At 44.1% G+C, this 20851-nt stretch overlaps 1 protein-coding gene across 3 annotated transcripts in view; it reads left to right on the top strand.

Moving 5' to 3' along the window:
• The window catches only part of Rad54b (RAD54 homolog B), an 80999-nt gene extending 64610 nt beyond the window's left edge, over positions 1-16389 (top strand). For 2 of the 3 annotated variants that reach the window (XM_048419978.3, XM_085677005.2), the window contains exons 9-15: positions 1007-1146; positions 5071-5355; positions 8402-8577; positions 9004-9265; positions 11995-12061; positions 12232-12432; positions 16029-16389. In XM_048419978.3, coding sequence (XP_048275935.3) covers positions 1007-1146; positions 5071-5355; positions 8402-8577; positions 9004-9265; positions 11995-12061; positions 12232-12432; positions 16029-16249 — 1352 coding nt within the window. In that variant the 3' untranslated portion in view covers positions 16250-16389. Of the gene's footprint in view, positions 1-1006; positions 1147-5070; positions 5356-8401; positions 8578-9003; positions 9266-11994; positions 12062-12231; positions 12433-16028 lie in introns of those variants that run through there. The other variant, XM_085677008.2, reaches the window with a different exon arrangement.
• Positions 16390-20851: the final 4462 nt, after the last annotated feature.

The raw sequence follows: 20851 nt of genomic DNA, 5'->3' as shown, positions 1-20851 counted from the left end.
CTTCCAGTTCCTCCCTACCTCCCTTGTGGATCCTCTCCCTTTCTGTCTGTCATTAGAAAAGATCAAACTCCTAAGAGAATGTGACCAGACATGATAAAATAAAATATAATAACATGAAGCAAAAACCGTCATATCGAAATTGGACATGGGAGTGTAACAGGAAGCGAAGAGTCGTAAAAGCAGGCAGAGGGTCAGAGACTCGAGTCAGTCACGCTCAGGAGCCGCATAAAAACACTAATGTATATACTATAGTACATACCCAGCGGGCCTGGTGCAGACCTGTGCAGGCCTACAGTCTCTGTGTGCTCAGATGCTCCTTGCTTAGGTGGTTCAGAGGGCCTTGATGAGTAAGCTCTGCAGCAGAGCTGGACCCTTGGCCCAGTTCTTGGCTCCTGTAAGGACAGGGCATTTTCTCCTGTGCAATGTTTCTCCTGGGAAAGCGCAAGTCTGCATGTGATCATGTTCAGTGTCACATGTGTGATACGCAGTTATCTAGAGCGAGAGGGATTTTGATTTTTGTTTTCTGCTATTTTCTAGCTCATTGTTATGGAAAGCAACCAGTTGGTGTTGACTGGAGAGTGTAGGATTTAGACAAGTAATAGGTGTGTTAGTCTGTCAGGGCTGCCATGACAAATACCACAGACTGTGTGGCTTAACCAACACTCTCCTTGTGGTTGTCAAGACTAGCGCCCAATACTTGGGTGTTTATGTGAGTTGACTGCGCTGACCCTTGGCCAGGTGATGAATTTGTAAACATCCTGTTCAGGGTACTCAAGGGGGAGGTGGGTTCAAAACACCAGCAGCCAGATTCCACAGCCTGTCCCCAGACACTTTGCTAAAACTACATGTAAAAATTCATACGACTCTTGATATTCTAAGCTTTGATTTTGCTGTTCTTCCTGAGTTTTAGGGTGTTTGTTTATATTTATTGCTGTCAGCACAAATTTCTTCAGAAACCTGTGATTATAAGACAACTCTAACTTCTCACCACTTTTCCTCTCCCTAGGTACCCCAGTGCAGAATGACTTGCAAGAGTTCTTTGCATTAGTGGACTTTGTTAATCCAGGAATATTAGGTTCCTTGTCGTCCTACAGGAAAATATATGAGGAGCCCATTGTTATGTCCAGAGAACCCTCTTCTTCCAAGGTATAATTCACTTTAATGACTTTTTTAAAACGCAGTATGTCTGGAAGAATCGTAATTTTGATATTCACTTATATACCGTATTTTATTAAATCTAAGGTACTTCTAGTAATAATCGGTACCACTGTTCTATGTATCACCAAAGAGAGCACCACTAGAATTGTAAAGAAAACATTGATTGTTCAAAAGTGTCCTAGGTGCTGAGGCAGGACTTCTGGAATCTAGGATAGAGTGGGCTACAAAGTATGACTCTATTTAAGACATGCACGTGAGCACACACACTCACACACACACACACACACACACACTCACACACTCACACTCTCTCTCCCACACTCTGACAGATGTAGTAAAGCAAGCCTTTAATCGCAGCACTCAGGGAGGCAGAGGCAGGAGGATCGCTGTGAGTTTGAGGCAATTCTGGTCCACATAGTGATTCCAGGATAGCCAGGGCTACATTGTGAGATCCTGTGTCCAAAAAACTACACTCGCAGTGTTCTTCCTCTACCCCTCCTCAAACAGCACGCAACACTAGATCCTACTTTATTTTTGTTTGTTTTTGGTGAAAGTCTCCTGTAGCTCAGGCTGACTTTGACCTGATCCACTAAACACAATTTTATCTGGTGTGAAGTGAATCAAACCGAGGGCTTCTTATATGCTAGGAAGCAGTCTAAAAATTGATCAGCACTTCAGTGCCACATCTTGTTCTAGAGAAGTTAAATTATAAAGGTAATCTGTCAGCATATATTTTATTAAGCATTTATCACAATTCAGAAACAGTGTAAAATAATGGCTTATGTGAATATTTAATAATTGCATGGAAAATGTTCATGGTATAATATATAAAAATAGTTTTAGTTACTTATTGACCTAATGTGTTTGTTTTTGAGACAGGGTTTTTTTGTTTTTTTTTTTTAATCTAGGCCAGACTGGCCTGGAATTCACTGTCTAGACCAGGTTGTCCGTCTGCTGGGTCTATTAAGTGATTAAGTGCTGGGATCAAAGGCAAGTGGCACCACACCCAGCCCAATATAGCACACACTTTAAACACCGTGAGTGGATCAAAGGTTACGAGGCACACACTGGAGGAGCCAAGATGAGCCGAAATGAATGTTCCCTCTTAGCACCAAGCTTCACTCCAGTAACTTGAAGTTTTCCTGTGTTGTGTGCAGCATGCATGCTACAGCACGTGTGTGCTCAGAGGACACGTTCAGGAGTTTCCCTGTGTTGTGTGCAGCATGCATGCTACAGCACGTGTGTGCTCAGAGGACACGTTCAGGAGTTTCCCTGTGTTGTGTGCAGCATACATGCTACAGCACGTGTGTGCTCAGAGGACACGTTCAGGAGTTTCCCTGTGTTGTGTGCAGCATGCATGCTACAGCACGTGTGTGCTCAGAGGACACGTTCAGGAGTTTCCCTGTGTTGTGTGCAGCATGCATGCTACAGCACGTGTGTGCTCAGAGGACACGTTCAGGAGTGCCTTTCTTCCATCCTGTGGACCATGGGTTCCCGGAATTATACGTGAGTCAGCGTTCTTTACCTGCTGAGCTATCTCACCAGCTCAACAGTAGTTGTTTCGGCTTGATTAAAATAGACTTTAGATTTTTGATAGTTCTGTATAGAGCTATAGTTTCTACCTTTTCTTTAAAAGCTTTATTATATTTGTAACAAAAATTAAACTCTTAAAATGTAAGGAGAGTATTTTTATATGGGAATAAATATTTATATGAAGGATATGTTTTAAATTTCCCTGTCAAGTTTTTGTATGCTCAAAGGATTCTATTGAGAATATAAGCATATATTTTATTAATATTATGTTTTGACTTAAAATATACATTTATGTATATGTTATATATAAAATCATATTATATTTATGTATATATTATATTTTGTATATATTATATTATATCACACACACACACACACACACACACACACGAGTATAGTTGTCCTCCTAAACAGGGGATAAAACTCCTTTTTAGAAGCCATAGAGTGTGTAAGAAAGCCTGGTATCATCTTTCTGAGATGTCTCCCCATTAGTTGTTGGTCAAGGGTGTCTGGAAATTACCCCCAAAATATTGGTTATTGTTATTGCTCTTGGTTGTCCATCAGAACTTGATGGTAAGACCCTATGCCTAGGATAAGACCACACTCTTTGATCACATGATCTGGAGAAATTGAGTTGCCCCTGACAGGAAGCTTCCCTCTGCTGGATGGCTTTTCTTGTACTGAAAGGTTCTGTGCAGACTTTTGGGAGAGAAAAAGAATCAAAAGTCTTACTTTGCTGTGAGTCCTGTGGGCTACAGTAACAGCTGGTGTGGCAGGGTCTCATGGATGCTGGAGTAGCATAGACCTGGCAGCAGTAACCAGGTGCTTGCTGATTGGATTTCAGGCCTGTTCTATAGGAGGAATACAAGCCTGGTATTGTAAATGAGGCCAAGAACCTCTCTTTGGGAGCTCATAGGCCCCAAGTGTTATTCTGCTAAGTGGACATAGTGTCTAACTTTCTTCTGTTCTTTTTTCTTTTCTTTCCTTTTTTTAATTGATTTTATTGAGCTCTACTTTTTTCTCTGCTTCCCTCCCTGCCTCTCCCCTCCCCTTCAACCCTCTCCCATGATCCCCATGCTCCCAGTTTACTCAGGAGGTCTTGTCTTTTTCTACTTCACTTGTAGATTAGATCCATGCATGTCTCTCTTAGGGTCCTTTTTGTTGTCTAGGTTCTCTGGGATTGTGATTTGTAGGCTGGTTTTCTTTGATTTATGTTTAAAAACCACTTATGAGTAAGTACCTTTCTTCTGTTCTTATCTTTATACCTGTAGATTAGTACAGCTCCCAAACCTCATCAAAGAAGTTTATTTGTACAGTGGCTAGTAATTAACACAGAAATTCACAGATGGTGAGAGTTCAAATAATTGTGTCTGCGGGGTACTCAGCACAAATGGGACATTTATATCACACAGCTCCCTGCAAGGCTCAGGAACTGTTACAGAAGAGAGAATGGGAAGAGTGTAGGAACCAGAGGCTGGGGAGGATCAGAGCTAACCAGCGTCTCTGGGCAGGAGAGCACTGTTGTGCCGGTGGCTACCGCAGCCTTGGTTTCTGTCCAAGATCAGTTTAGTCAGATTCCATTATGAGAAGCAAATGACGGTGGCTTCTGGGAGAGGGACAGTCAGTTTCCTTTAAGGATGTGGCCTCTGGCAAGTCCGCCATGCTCCAGTGGATGGCCCACACCAGTGAATATGTTTGTAGGAAACTGGAGTTGGTGGGTGGCCAAGCCACTGCTCTGTTGCTGTGAAGCACACTATGACCATGACAGTTCTTATAAAAGAACATGTAATTGGGGGCTGCCTTACAGTTTCAGAGGCTTAGTCACTATAGTCATATCAAGGAGCATGGCATCAGGCATGACAGTCATGGTGCTGGAGAAGACGAGGGCTGCATATTATCCACAGGCAGAAAGAGAGAGACAGACAGACACTGGGCCTGGTGTGGACTTTTGAAACCTCAAAGCTGATCCTGTGACCATTTCTTTCAATAAGGCCACACCTCCTAACCCTTCTAATCCTTTCAAATAGTGCCACTTCCTGATTAAACTGAGGAACCTGTATATATTCTGCTACTGATTAGACTGCCATTATTGTGGTTGCATTTTCTGTCACCTACATTTCATTTCTGGGGAAGAAGGTCCCATGTGGCTTTTAATCTCTGCACTCTGGAGGTAGAGGCAGGAAGACTATGCTATGTGGTGAGTCTCAGGCTAGCCTGAGCTATGTAGTGGACTTTGTCTCAAAAGACATCCCTTTTACCCATAAATTGTGATGAAAATAATTAACTTGGTTTAACATTATATAATACTTAATGCTCACTTTAACCATAACAACAGGCATTTTGTACATACCACTTTTTAAGTCTGCGCTTTTTCCCCAGGAAGAAAAAGAGTTAGGAGAGAGAAGAGCGGCTGAACTCACTTGTCTCACTGGCCTTTTCATTCTCAGAAGAACTCAGGAAGTCATCAATAAATACCTTCCCCCTAAGATAGAGAGCATCGTGTTCTGCCGACCAGGGGCACTGCAGGTTGAACTCTACCAGGAGCTGCTGAGCTCTCAGTCTGTCAGGTTCTGTCTTCAAGGACTGTCGGAAAATCATCTCGTCTGCATAGGGGCCCTAAAGAAACTGTGCAATCACCCTTGTCTTTTGTTCCGCCCTGTGAAGGTATGTCGTATGTGTGGAGACGCAGGCCTGAGATGAGGGCTGTGTGGTTCTGTTGTGGAATGTCTCAGCCTTTGCCATGGTCTCACCTTCTGTTGGTTTTGTGTGATACTAACAAATACTGAACTTACCGTTGAAATAATTTATTTTTCTTTTTATAAAAGTAAGACATGACTTTTGCATAAAATTTGGAAAATTCAGCAAATTCACAAAAAGAAAATAAACAAAATTGGTATGGTGCGCACACCCGTAATACCTGCAATGTGGGAGGCAGAGGCAGGAGGATTGCTTTGATTTTGAGATGAGTCTGGGCTACAGAGTAAGACTCTGTTGCAGAACATAAAACAAAAATAAAAATCACGTTATACTCGCCACCCAAAGAAAACCACATTTTGGTATTATTACTAGTACTAGGTGATAGTTGTTAATACCGAGAATAAAGTGTTTATTCTTCATACGCTATTTGGAATAAATACTTACTGTCTTCCCTTTTCTATTAGGGGAGTTTTCTTGCTGTTTGGCCAAGGCTGGCGTTATCCCAGGCCCTAGAGACTCTCCTTCTTCAGGTGGTGGAATGGCTGCTGTTTTGCCAAGGCTGGCGTTATCCCAGGCCCTAGAAACTCTCCTTCTTCAGGTGGTGGAATGGCTGCTGTTTTGCCAAGGCTGGCGTTATCCCAGGCCCTAGTGACTCTCCTGCTTCAGCAGGTGGAATGGCCGGCCCAGAAGCACCTGCTACTGTGCTCAGCTCCTGTCCCTATTCCAGCATGGCCAAGGCTGCACAGAGAAAAGGAAAACAGGCACTCAGAGCTATTTCTGCATAGTATAATCTTATTCTAGAACAATTCCCAGATTAGATTCCTTTTATAGGTGTGAATTTGGATGATGATGTAGTTGAGCCAACTGTTTGCATATTTAACGACTGTAAGGCAGTCTGCAGCATGGCAAGAGTTTCTGAAGCTAGGGCTGGTTCCTCACAATTATACCGGTAGTTCTTTTGCTCTGACAGCATCTCCTGCAGCTCAGGTTGGCCTTGAATTTCATGTGTAGCTGAGCAGGACCCTAGATTCTGGTTCTAGTTGCCTTTGTTTCCCAGTGGCTGGATGATGGGCACCACTGCTCCCGGCTCTTAGTTTATTACTTTGGCCAATTACGGACTTAAGTTGTATCTGTGAGCATTGGTTTTCTTATCTGGAATGTGGAGCTAATAATTGATTCATGTGACATTTTAACAAGAAACTACAGGAAGAACCTAGTAGGATGCCTGGTTAAGGAAGTTGTACAATAATCACTAATGATATTTCCATCTCACCATGGAAAAACTTTGATTCAATTCTTTATACAGTAAAATCAAAATATGTTCCCAAATAAAAAATCTTCCTAAAGAATACTGTGGGCACTAGCTTATATATGAGATCATTAATTATATACTTAAAAAATGGAGTGTTCTGACAGAATTTTCCATGTTTATCCTATGGGGGTCCTATTTACATAGAAGTGAGCTTTAGATAATTCTGTAGAGGCTGGATTATAATAATTTATTAAGCAAATTTTAAGAAACAGATTCTATATACAGTGGTAAACATGAAACTGTTTAGGCATGAAGCCCAGGGAGGAATAGAAGCCAAAAACTTTTCCTTAAAAGGAAGAAATTATGATGGCTTAGAATATATCACTTAATTTAGAAAGTTTTTTCATATTCTCTCTCTCTCTCTCTCTCTTTCTGTCTCTCTCTGTCTTTGTGTGTGGTATATAAATGTGTGTGTCTACCCCATATCAGTTTTTTGCAGTGTAACCGTATTCAAATATTTAAACTAAACCCTGGGTCAAGACCTCTTCAGATTATAGGCATCTTATGTAGATCTAACCTGATATAAGTTCTCCAAGTTGTATAGATATTCAATCAAATGACTTGACCTAAGTATATTTTGGGTGCATGTGTGAATAGTCAAATTACAATTAAATATATGCCCAGAAAGATTTGTCTAGTACAAAAATTAGGGATGTAGCATGCATTAGCATAAGGGGAGTTAAACATGTGTGTAACAATTACTCCGTGAAATAAGGTCCAGGATGGACCAGTGTGGGAAAAGGACTGGGCAGGCCTGGTGACCACACCTTTAGTCTCTGAGTTCCGTTTACTTAGGGAGTTGCAGGTAGACCGGTAGTAAGCTGAGACTGAGTTCCGTCTACTTAGGGAGTTGCAGGTAGACCGGTAGTAAGCTGAGACCCCGAGAGAAGAAGGGGCTCTGAGTCCACACACGGCCTTCTGTAGAACTACGATAACAGCAGAAGGCAGCTTCCCAGGCAGACAGCAGTGAAGTCTGAACACGGGTTCAGAGGAATGGGAGGAGACCTGCCAACCTGACTGTTTAGCGTAAAGGGGATTGTCATCCGAGTTTCTTTCATCTCACCTTGTGAGTTTCTGTGTCAACTAGACATTTTTAGGAGAGAATTTCAGAAGTGCTTGGAATCACTTTAGAATAAAATAATCTGAGTCTATTAGTAAAATAGGGTCCTGGGTTCAATATCAGCGTATCCCCACCCCAAATCCTGGGATTATAAGCCAAATGTGTTATAAGATAAAATTTTAGCTTATTGATGACTTATTTATTTGGTTTTTGGGGACAGGGTTTCTCTGTAGCTTTGGAGCCTGTCCTGGAACTAGCTCTTGTAGGTCAGACTGGCCTCAAACTCACAGAGGTCAGCCTGCCTCTGCCTCCCGAGTGCTGGGATTAAAGACGTGTGCCACCACTGACCAGTGACGTCATTGTTCTTATGAAGAAACTGATTTGACTCATGGCTCAGGCAACTGTTGTGCTTGTTTTAGTTTGTCGTCTGGGAGATGCTGTGAGCCACCTGCAGATCAAGGAAAAACGTGATGGGGAGGAAAGGGGACAGTGATAAGGAGTAAGAAGAATTGGTAGGAGGGGCCAGGGTTTGGGAAGGGCCAAGAACTCTGCAGGAGTTAGCTGGGCTACCCTATGTACATTTCGCATTTTCTTCCTAATAAAACAGCAGCCACGAGCCAGTGTTAACTCCATTTGAACAGGGTAAAGAATGTAGCTCAAGCAGTGAAGAAAATGAAGAAAGGAACCTATGCCAAGGCTTGCTGACCGTGTTCCCGGCCGGCTACGACCCTCTCCAGTGCTCTGAGAACGAGTCTGGGAAGCTGCAGGTGTTGGTGAAGCTCCTGGCAGCCATCCATGAACTTCGTCCCACTGAAAAGTAAGCCCTGGACCCAGTCACCGTGTATTGTCACGTGCCCTGCCTCTGCAGTCCCTGTCGCAGGTTATTTGGTTTACTTTCTCCAGAGTAAATGTTTGCCAGTCACCCTCTCACGGGAAGGTGAGACCCAGGGTTCTCATACCTTAGGGTGTACCGATACCCTAAGCTCCTTCCTTCCGAGGAGCCGCCACAGGTTTTAAGGCAGGGACTAGGGAGATGGCTCGTGGTTAAGAGTACATCCTGCTCTTCCGGAGAAGCTGAGCTGGCTCACAACTCGGTGGCTAACAGCTGCTTGTAACTCTATCTGCCATTGCTGCTCCTTCTGTCATATTGGTGTTGTTATTTTCCTTTAACTCAAAAACAGAACAAAAGAACAAAATACTGCCTTAAAATGTTAAGTAACGAAGTTTTGTTTTTGGTTGACAGAGTGGTTTTGGTGTCCAACTACAGACAAACCCTGAATATTCTAGAAGATGTGTGCAAGCGTCATGGGTATGCTTGTGCAAGACTTGATGGCCAAACACCAGTGTCCCAAAGGCAGCAGATTGTTGATAGTTTCAACAGTAAATACTCTACGGATTTTATTTTTTTATTAAGTTCCAAAGCTGGTGGTGTGGGACTTAATCTTATTGGAGGATCTCACTTAATTCTCTATGATATTGACTGGAACCCAGCTACTGACATCCAGGTAGGAATGTTTATGCATTAAGTCGACATTGTGAATGCCTAGAAAATCAAATGATGCATAAATAGTTGTTAGGTACTGGGCTCTTGTTTTGTGTCAGGCACCCTGCTGAGTGTTTTGTTTGCTATCTACTTAATCTTCACAACATCTCCACATGTGCATGTATGTCCCATGTTTTCTGTATGTGAAGAAATGGAAGCTTGTTATTCCAACCCGAGAGTTCACAACCGAGCTTCCTGTCACACTGTAAGCAGGCTTGCAGGGTGTCCGTGACCCTGGGGTTGACAGTGACCTGTCACGGATGCTATGTGTAGACTGCAGTAAGTCTGCAGCATTAACTTTAGGAAACTGTGAAGAAGACCAAGATTTCCCTCAGTATGCAGTCTACTTTCATGTATTTTGAGGTTTTTGGCATATAGATTTTTATCATAGTTGATATTTTCATCATGGGCTCCTAAGACAACCCTGACATTCTCTGGTTTGCTGGACTTCAGAGGATTGAGGGAGCAGCTTACTCACAGTTATTGTTTTACAAGAACACTAAGATCAGCAAATGCATGGGGAGTCCCCAGGGGATCAGACAAGCTCCTATGTCCCTCCCATCTCTCCCCCGCAGAGCTGTCTGAACAGCACCGCTAAGTCATGGCACCAAGGTTTGGTGTTCAGGTTTGCTGGGAGTCGGTTCTGTAGATGTGGAAGTGTCTCCATGATGGTCTGATGAATTTATGCGGTCCCTCCAGAGTCAGTCAGATTGTACCATGTGAAGCTGAGGGTGATTTTCATACAAGGGAAGGTGAATGAAAACTGCGCTGACCACAGGAGAGAAAAGAGCTGAGGGAAGGGAATAGCCTGACTCAGGATCCAGGCTGCCTGTCATGGGGAAAACAGGCGTTCTCTTGGTTCTTTAAGTGGCCTCTGGTTTGTTGGTGTTGGGGGTGATACTCTTTGAAATCTTACCTCACAAATTAAGGGATTTCTTTCGTAAGCTTTAGATCAATAGACAGTTTGTGGTAGAAATTGATGGCCGAGCATGCTGACCTTGTCCTGTGCCTGGTGGGGTTTTCCCCTTCTGATAAGATAAGGGTGAGGGACAGCCACACGCTTCATTGTTAGTGAGAGGAAAGCATTAGCCAGCGTCATGGACGGACATGAGGGCCTAGATCTCTTGTCCCCATGCGTGTTGCTGTCACTCATCAGGGAAGGTGATTTTTGGGGGCGTGCAGAAGGTTAAACACCAGCCCTCTACTGCACAGTGCCATTGTCAGCACTTAACCCGGAGGGAGCCCAAAGCGGTCACAGATGCCCTTTGAGATTTGCAAGGGTGAATTATTAGTCGCCTGGTCCCTCCGTGTCCAGGCCATACTTGGTTCTTTGCATCTTGGCTGCCATGTTTTATCAGGATACCCATCTCACTGCTGCATGGTACTCCCGTAGCTACTTCACATGCCTCTGTGCGTGCTCAACCTCCCTCGCTGAACCCAGGGCGAAGATGTGCAGAGGGCCAGTGCCTGCAATGGTGTGTGTGCAGGCTGGAGGATAGTGCATGCGATGATGAGATGATGATGATGATGATGATGATGATGATGTGTGTGTGTGTGTGTGTGTGTGTGTGTGTGTGTGTGTGTGTGTGCAGGCTGGAAAATAGTGCATGTAATGGTGTATAAGCAGGCCGGAGGACAGTGCATGCATGTGATGGTGTGTGTGTGCAGGCCGGAGGACAGTGCATGCATGTGATGGTGTGTGTGCAGGCTGGAGGACAGTGCATACATGTGATGGTGTGTGTGTGCAGGCCGGAGGACAGTGCATGCATGTGATGGTGTGTGCGCAGGCCGGAGGAGAGTGCATACATGTGATGGTGTGTGTGTGCAGGCCGGAGGACAGTGCATGCATGTGATGGTGTGTGTGCAGGCCTGAGGAGAGTGCATGCATGTGATGGTGTGTGTGTGCAGGCCGGAGGAGAGTGCATACATGTGATGGTGTGTGTGTGCAGGCCGGAGGAGAGTGCATACATGTGATGGTGTGTGTGTGCAGGCCGGAGGAGAGTGCATGCATGTGATGGTGTGTGTGCAGGCCGGAGGAGAGTGCATACATGTGATGGTGTGTGTGCAGGCCAGAGGACAGTGCATGCATGTGATGGTGTGTGTGCAGGCCGGAGGACAGTGCATGCATGTGATGGTGTGTGTGCAGGCCGGAGGACAGTGCATGCATGTGATGGTGTGTGTGTGCAGGCCGGAGGACAGTGCATGCATGTGATGGTGTGTGTGTGCAGGCCGGAGGACAGTGCATGCATGTGATGGTGTGTGTGCAGGCTGGAGGAGAGTGCATGCATGTGATGGTGTGTGTGCAGGCCGGAGGAGAGTGCATGCATGTGATGGTGTGTGTGCAGGCCGGAGGAGAGTGCATGCATGTGATGGTGTGTGTGCAGGCCGGAGGAGAGTGCATACGTGTGATGGTGTGTGTGTGCAGGCCGGAGGAGAGTGCATACATGTGATGGTGTGTGTGCAGGCCGGAGGACAGTGCAGGAGCTGTCCTCCCTTACACTGTAGGTTCTGGGCCTCAAACTGGGATTGTCATGCTGGTGCTTTTACCTGTTGAGCAATTTGCTGACATCCTACTTTGTTTTTTGAGCTTTAGTGAAATTCAGAATTCCTTATAGTACATATAATCCTGAAAATTGCTTATGTGCAAGGGCCATCAGTTTCTGCTGTACTCAGAACTCTTATTTTGTCTAGGCTATGTCTAGAGTATGGAGAGATGGTCAGAAACACCCTGTGCATATTTACAGACTCCTGACTACAGGTAAAAACCTTTCGTGGAACAAAAATGTATCTCCTTAGAATTTTTCTTCTGTTAGTTTGTGCTTCAGTATCTGGAAAGTATTCTTTCGTCATAGAATAAGTAGCAGATGTGTTTTACCCAACACAAAATATAGACACAAGAAAGGAATCTAATGGGAGTCTCCTCCCCAGGTACAATAGAGGAAAAGATCTACCAAAGGCAGATCAGTAAGCAAGGCCTCTCGGGGGCAGTTGTCGACCTGACCAGGTCATCCGAACACATCCAGTTCTCAGTAGAGGAGCTTAAAGATTTGTTCACGCTACACGAAGATTCACCGTGTGTGACCCATGATCTGCTTGGCTGCGAGTGCGCAGGCGGAAAGGATTCTACCGGTGAGTTGTGTTGGTTTCGTCAGGCAGCCAGATTGTCTCTGGAAACCTTTAAGGATGCCTTCCAGAGAGCCGCGTTTGGGAGCGCTGGTTTCCTGGCTCTGGCGCTGTGGGGCAGTTGCTAGAGAAGTGTTCAGTAGGACTTTGTTCTCCTTTTGCTTTCTTATCTCTGACTCTGTTGTGAAGAAATTAACTGATGTAGGCAAATATGCCTGGTAGGGTGGCTTCAGAGTAAGGAAAACATTTTACATTTTATTACAATGCCATAAAAATCCTGTGCTTAGTGGAATTACCTATTGTTTGTTTAAGTCATGTAAGATTTGTTTATAACGGGGCCAGACTTTGAGAGGCACTCAGAAGAAGCCGCTGTACTCCGCATACTCCTCAGTTCCTGAACAACACAGGAACGGGACGTTTAAGTAAGCTTGAAACTGTCATCCTCACACTTAGGCACCAGGCACAGGGGGACTGGAGAGAAGTGGGGAGTGAGTGAGCAACGCCCAGGGACGGAAGTCACGTGGGAAATTGTTATCCCGTTAGGGGTTGCAGAGGAGGCTCAGCAGTTCAAGTGCTTGCTGCACATTCCTGGCGCCAGGAAACTAATAGACTGTGCACCTGGCCTTTGTGCAAATGTACAAATGTACACTCCGCTCATGCACATGTGCCCATCTGACACCCATGCCACATGAATAATAAAATATCTGTAAAAGAGAAAATGTTATGATGGTTAGAAGTTTCTCTTTTTTAAATTCTTCCTTCCTTCCTTCCTTCCTTCCTTCCTTCCTTCCTTCCTTCCTTCCTTCCTTCCTTCCTTCCTTCCTTCCTTCCTTTTCTCTCTTCTCTTTTTTCTTTTTGAGACAGAGTTTCTCTGTGTAACTCTATCTTGAAACTCGATCTGTAGGCCAGGCTGGTGAGGAACTCACAGAGATCTGCCTGCCTCTGCCTCCTTGAGTGCTTGGGACCAAAGTCATGCACCACTGCTGTCCAGCTCTTTTAGTAACTTCCTCCTCCTCCTCCTCCTCCTCCTCCTCCTCCTCCTCTTCCTCCTCCTCTTCCTCTTCTTCTTTTTTTTTTTTTCAAGACAGGGTTTCTCAGTAGCTTTGGGGCCTGACCTGGAACTAACTCTTGTAGACCAGGCTGGCCTCGAATTTACAGAGATCTGCCTGTCTCTGCCTCCCAAGTGCTGGGATTAAAAGCGCATGCCACCACTGCCCGGCTCTTTTAACTTCTTAAAGGGTGGGGTTGGAGGTGTGTAAATAATGTAAATACAATATTATATCAGAAATTCTCAGAAACAAAATGTATGCACGTACATATATTAAATTGATGTGCTTATATACACACATACAAAAATATGCATATATACACATATATTTTCTTTTGTGATTTTAGAGATTCAATCCAGAACCCTGAACATACAAATTGTGCATATTCTAAAATTTATATTACATACTAGAATCCATAGTTATAATTATATAAATCATATAATTATCTTTTAATTATAATGATATAATATATTTATTAGGGGGTAGATCATATTGCTGTTTTAGGTTTTGAGACAGGGTCTTACTATGTAGCTCTGGCTGATCTGAAATTTCTTATGTAAACCAGGCTGACCTTTATCTTCCAGGGCTCCTCCTTCCTTAGGGGTGGATTTAAAACTTCAGATAAATGTTTTCATTTTTCTCTTCATGGACATTTGATCCTATTATGTACTTTTTTTTCTTTTTTTCTTTATTTCATAAAACCTTTTTTTTAAAGTCAAGTTCTTGTTATATAGCCTGGGATGACCTCAGATTCCCCTTATAGCCCAGGCTAGCCTGGAATGCAACATCTTCTGGCCCCAGTCTTCCAAGTGCTAAGGTTATAGGTGTGCCCCACCATGTCTGCCTTTTCCTGTAATTTGTTTGCTTATTTATATTTGTTATGGTAGTTAGGGATTCAACCCAGGACCTCATGCATCCTAGGAAATCATTCTCTTTCTGAGCTATATTAATAATCTTCTTTTTAGTTTTTATTTTGAGGTATCATCTCACCAAGTTGCCAAGGCTAGCCTTGAACTTGCAATTCTGTCTCAGCTTCCCAAGTGACATTATAGACTTGATCTACTAGGCTTGGCCTTCTGTTTTAATGTATTTAATGTAATGCTCTTTTTCTGTTTTTTTTTTTTTTCAGTTGAACTCTTGACTTAATGACTTCTTTCTTTCTTTCTTTCTTTCTTTCTTTCTTTCTTTCTTTCTTTCTTTCTTTCTTTCTTTCCTTCCTTCCTTCCTTCCTTCCTTCCTTCCTTCCTTCCTTCCTTCCTTCCTTTCTTTCTTTCTTTCTTTCTTTCCTACCCCCCCCCCCACCTCTCTCTCTCACACACACACTCGCTCTGGCTGTCCTGGAACTCGCTCTGTAGACCATGCTGTCCTAGAACTCAGAGATCCGCCTGTCTCTACCTCCCAAGTGCTTGGATAAAGGTGTACGCCACCACCGCCCACATTGCCCGGCAGGGCTTACCAACTTTCAAACTTACTTTCTAAAATGGTTTTAACCCGTTAAATTTTCTTCTGTGCCAAACCCCATAAGTTTAATATGTAGTCTTCTCACCATCTAGTTTTACATATTTCATATTACTATTGTTATTTCTTCTTTACTCATGATTTATTTTAAAATAGTCTTTCAGTCCTAAGCACTGTACACATGAGCAATACTAAGTGGACTCAGCAGGCTGTGTGAGAGACAGTAGTTATTATAGAAGAGGCCATGAGTTTCCAGGGGACGATGGGGTGAGAGCAGTTGGAGGTGTGCAAATGGTGTGAATACGATAAACTCACGTAAGGTTTTAGACATAACAATATGCTGGGTGAAGGTGGGCCCCTCCCCGCAGCTGCGTCATCCTCTGTTATATGAAAATATCGTAGTTTACCTGCTACACTACAGGCGTGTAATCAGTTATAGACTTTTATTACACACCATTTTCATACAGTCAAGTATGTGTGTCAGGGAACTTATTAGTGTCCCTGGCGGCTCACGGCTGTCTGTCATCCCCGCTGTGGGTGTGACCTGCACTCACATGCACACACCCACGTACAGATCCTCAGACCATGTGATAAAAAAGAGTACAGAAATCTTTAAAAACTCTTACTTGATGAGTTTATCTGTAGTTTTTATGACCCTTTTCATAGCAAGCCATTTTTCAGTCTCTTAGTATGTTTGCAGCTGCAGAACATTTATGAATAAGTTCTGGCCCAGATGTTTGCTTTTGCAAACCTGTCTGACCTCCCAGAATTGGTTTATTTATTGGTGCTGGAGATAGAACCAAGGACCTCATGCACCAAAGACCAGGGCTCACACAGTGACTCACTCCATCTTCGACTCTATCCCATAGGGCTTATATAACAGACTGTGGACTGATAAACCTTTCTTTGTGGCATTATTTGTTTGGTGTATGTCAGAGGCTGGGTACTTACTGAGTGCACAGTAATTGCCTATCGGTGTTTGTGAACAGGGTGGATGTTATAACCTGACTGTGGCTGGATGTGACGTCATATGACCCACTGTACGGTGGGTGGGTACATGCTGTCCGAAAGCGTCTTATTCTTCCCTTATTTCAGATGTCGCACTGGACACCCCTGTCACCTCCCGACAGTGCCAGCTCGGCCCTCAGCACCAGAAGTCGCGCTCCCTGCGACCTTTGTCCATGTCGCAGCTGAAGCAGTGGCAGCATTTCTCTGGAGACCATTTAAACCTTACAGACCCATTTCTGGAAAGAATAAGGGGAAATGCATCATTCTTTTTCCAGAATATAACCAACCAAGCTCCTGCCGTGCAATGAAGGACTACTTCGTATCGTTCTTTTGCTCCCCTTAAAACTTAATAAAATTTTGAAAGTTAGCAAAATTATTTGAATTATAATATACTATTTGAATTATAAAAGTGAACTTTGTTTCAAATATACCAATTTAAATACGGTAAGAGCTGAGCTGTTTGTTTCTGTGTGTGTCCTTCAGTGGTGACAGTGAGACGCTGGTGATGTGCTGTCCCATCCGTCCACTGTGAGTCCGGGATTGGTGCGCTTCCCCTGTTGCACACTTTCCACCATATTTGCTGTCTGTGTAGTTCACACGCACCTTTGCCGATGGGATGCTTTAGGGGATTTTTGCTGTTTAATTTTTGTGGTTCTTTGTGTACCCTGGATATGAACTGCCTGGTGACAAGTTGGCAGTTCCCACCTACAGGCTGTCTCTCACTCTGAAGATGGTGTCCTCTGCTGGGCATGCGGGCTTCGACGTTCTTGGTGCTTTTAGAAATGGAGACTATGGAAGGGAAAGCACGTGAGGAATGGGTGTGAGCCGTAGAGCTGGGAAATGCATGTGCGGTAGAGCCGAGCGCGTGCGTGCTGTAGAGCTGGGAAACGCGCATGCGTAGAGCTGGGAGCAGTTGTGGCTGTTTCCGTTGTTGGTGCTCACAGTGTTTCCTGGGAAGGGAGCTCCCGCCCATGCCCCTGTCGTGAGGGGGTCTGTGTTCTCCTCTAGCAGTTTATAAGCTTCAGGTCTTGATTTTGAATAGATTTTGTACGTGGAAACCCCGTTTTGCCAGCACTATGCTAAAGCGCCTTGTCTTTTCGCTGCAGTGTGGTTTTGATAGCTTTACCAAAAAATTGGATAGCCGTAACTACAGGTTTATTTCTGGGTCTGATCTTCAGGCTGGTCTATCGTGGTTCTGTTGTTTTTACTGTGGTTGTATAATATGCTTTGAGATAATTTATTATGGTGAGGACAGCTTTAGCTATTTGGGGCCCTTTATGCGTCTAGATATATTGAGATTCTTTATCCTGGTTCTGTGAAGCTTGTCATTGGAATTTTAATGAGATTTCGTTTAATCTGCAGATTGCTTTAGATAATATAAGCATTTTTACAATATTTATTTTACCAACACGTGGTACTGTCTTTATGTCTTCTAGTATGTTCTTCAGTTTAATTTTTCAATGCCTTGAAGTTTTCATTCTAGAAATTAATTCTGGGGATTTTTTTTGGTGTGGCTTTTTACAGCTCTTGTAAATGGGTACCCACCCCACTTTGATTTCTTTCTTGATGAGTTCATTATTGGTCTAAAAAAACGCTGCTGGTTTTTCTGTGATTTTTTTTTCTATGTAGCTGAGGGTGACTTTGAACATCTGATTTTCCTTCATCTCTCAAGTACTGGAATTACAGAAGTGAGCTACCAAACCTAGTTTATATTGTGCTAGGGACTGAACCCAGGGCTCGACTAGGAAATAGGCTATTGTTAATTCCATGATGGAGAATAAGATCACTACCACATTTTGAAGTCAAATTTGAAGCATGCTTTAATTAAATACTGGCCAGGTGGATCAACTCTGGCCAGGGCCCAGGTTCCAGGGAAAAGGCCCAGAATCACAGTTTGCAACGGTTTAAGAAGGAAGACCTGTAATTTGTTGTGTTTCCTGATGTGGGACAACAGAGGAAGATGGGTACCCCCAACGTTACAGAAAAACTTTGGGTGGCTGTCCAGGTAGTGAGATGTCTGTCAATTCTAGAGTTCTGAAATTTGCTGATCCTGTGGTAGTCAAATTGCAATCCCAGGATTTGCAGGAAGCACACACATCCAGCAGATGGTGCTGTTTCTTTGATTTGATTCCAGATGACTATTGTGTCCTACAAGGTTTGAAATGAGTTTAGTTTTGGTGTTCGAGGAAGGATTTATCATGATTGCTGTAAAGGGATATTATTTTCTCCTTCCTTGTGTAATAGAGATTTGTTCTTGGCTAGGACTAGTTTCCTGTAGCTCTCTTCCATAGCTAGTCTTTCCCCTGAGCTGTTTCAAACTTCTGTCCCTAAGATTCCCTGTTTGCTTCCCACAAAATCAATACCAATTTAGGATTCAACTTTTATCATTAAAAAAATACTGTGTGTGTGTGGGAAAGCCTTCTGGTTCAGGCGATGCTTTATTGGGATTGCGCAGCTCGAAAGGCTGGCGTGTTAGATGCAATTTAATCATTATACATTTTGGGAGTCACAAAAATTATATTATTTTTTGAAGCCCCCATGTGCCTACTGCCTCTCCTCTCAGGCAAAAGCCTGACTCAGCAGTGCAGATTACTGTGAGTCCTGGGGAGCTCACATTCTTAGTTCCTGCAGACAGGCTCCCAAATTATGAGTGCATTTTAGTCAGTGGTAAAAGGACCCCCTTAAGAGCCCATCAGATGACTTGCCCACTCTCACTTCCTTCTCATTAACTTAGCAGAGTGAGATAAACCGTCCCTCCCAAGGATGGATGCTAAGGAAGGGGCAAAGGCGCCTAGAGTTATCGGGTTGAGCTGTCTTCAGTAGGAAGGCACAGATTGCACAGTCCGAATGAGATCCAGGAAGGGGCGGAGACTCAGTTGCTCAGCAGTGGGGATGGTGGAAATGGGAGCCAAGCAAGCATAAGTAAGGTCTGACAAAGTAACTTGTAAGGGGTTTGCAAGGAGGTTGTGGTTTTGTTTGCTTGGCTCCAGTGCTTGTTTTCTGTTTTCATACTCGATGATTTATGTCACTGTTATTAATCTCTCATGAGGACACCATAAATATGAATAGCCGGGGCTTGCATCAGCACTTTGGGGTGTTAGTCTTGTACTGACTGCTTTCCACTGTAAGCAAAGCCATCGAAGTAGCTGTCACATTAACCTTTATGCTTTGAATCCTCCTACATTTTAAAATTCAGTCGTGGGCGAAGAAGATGCCGTCAGCTCTATTACAGGAGCTGATTGCTCTAATCTTTATTCATACAGCCCTCTGGATGTTAAAGCCTTGGAGGAGACCATTCAGGGGGAGCCTTGTGTTTATCACAAAACCTTGTTGCTCTTCAAATTACGCTGCAGAACCATAGTCGTAAAAAAAAAAAGGTGGGGAAAGCCTTTGCGACCAGTGGTTCTGGAAAAACGGGATGTCCATATGTAGAAGCATGAACCCAGAACCGTGGCTCTCGTCCTCCATGAAAATCAATTCAAAACAGATCAAAGAACTTAATATTGCACATGAAATTTTGAAACCACTGGAAGAAAACACAGGAGAAGCACTCGATCCAGGTATAAAAGCAAGGACTTTCTGAACAAGGCTCCAACAGAACACGAAACAATTCTAAGAACTGATAAATGTGATTATATGAGATTAAAAAACTTATGAAAGCAAAAGAGGTCACCAGAGTGAAGAGGCAGCAGACAGAATGAGTACCTTCCCAGCTCAGTCTTTACCATACCCCGCACAGGGGATTACCATCTAGAATGTATAAAGAGCCCCCAAAAATAAATACCCAGACTAGTGAGTGGGCTATTAAATAGACAATTCCCAAAAGAAGAAATAAAAATGTCCAATGACTGCTTGGAAAGGTGTCTGACATTCTTCACCATCAGGAAATGAAACCTAAAACTGTCTTGAATTCCCCTTCCACCCCTGTCAGGATGGCTACTGTCAGGAAAGTGAGTGACAGCTGGGTGTGGTGGCACCAAGAAGCAGAGGCAGGTGGACCTCTGTGGGCTGGAGAGCAGCCTGGTCTACAGAGCGAGTCCTAGGACAGCCAGGACTGTTAACACAAGCCCCGTCCTGGGCTGGGTCTGGGGGTGAAGAAAATAAGGGAAATGACAAATGCTGGTGAGGCTAGGGGATGAGCAAATCTCACTCACTGGTGGTGGGAGTGTGAACTAGCACAGCTGCTGTGGGAGTCGCTGCTGTGGGAGTCAGTGTGTGGTTCTTCAAAAGATGGAAAATAGAATTATATCTCAGACCACTCCTGCTATGCCTATTGTAATGGTCTGTCCTGTCCCTTTAAGAGACAGTTCTCACCCACTCCCACCCCTCATCCACTGACAAGGCAGGCAGATCTCTCCTACCTGCAGTCTCTCCCAAAGAGGCAGCTTCTATCTCACCTTGATCCCTTCTCTGCCGCGCACCGCACCCCCGTGTCTGCGCTCTGTGTGCTAGAACCCAGTTTGCGAGCTTCAGGCAAGGGGCTGGAGGTTGAGAATACACATACAGAGACAACCAACACACGCAGAGACAGACTGTCACACAGACCTCCAAACTCTGGTTCAGAAAGCTCCTTTATTAACACCATGTAGGCTTAAATACACTTCAGTCAATGGCCAACAGGTGATAATCCCGTCCTCTGATCCTCTAAACTAGGCACAGTTTCTAGTAACTTTAATTAGAAAGTTCTAGGAGGGAAGAGCAGCTGAAGGCCCGGACTCATTAATCCCAACACTTCTCCCCACTTCTCTTCCCCTTCTCTCTCTTTCTCTCTGCCTTTCTGCTCTTCTTCCTTCTCCCCTTCCTCACTTTCCCTTCCATAACCCACTAAATAAATATCCAACCTCACTCAGATAGGCATGGAGTGCCTGTCTGTCTGTCTCTCACCGTCTCTCACTCACCATGACTGCAGC

The sequence above is a fragment of the Myodes glareolus genome, chromosome 16 (assembly GCF_982192425.1).
Source record: "Myodes glareolus chromosome 16, mMyoGla1.1, whole genome shotgun sequence".
In the NCBI taxonomy this organism is placed as follows: Eukaryota; Metazoa; Chordata; class Mammalia; order Rodentia; family Cricetidae; genus Myodes; species Myodes glareolus.
The sequence above is the reverse complement of the archived record's forward strand: the minus strand, read 5'-3'. Positions and strand labels throughout refer to the sequence as shown.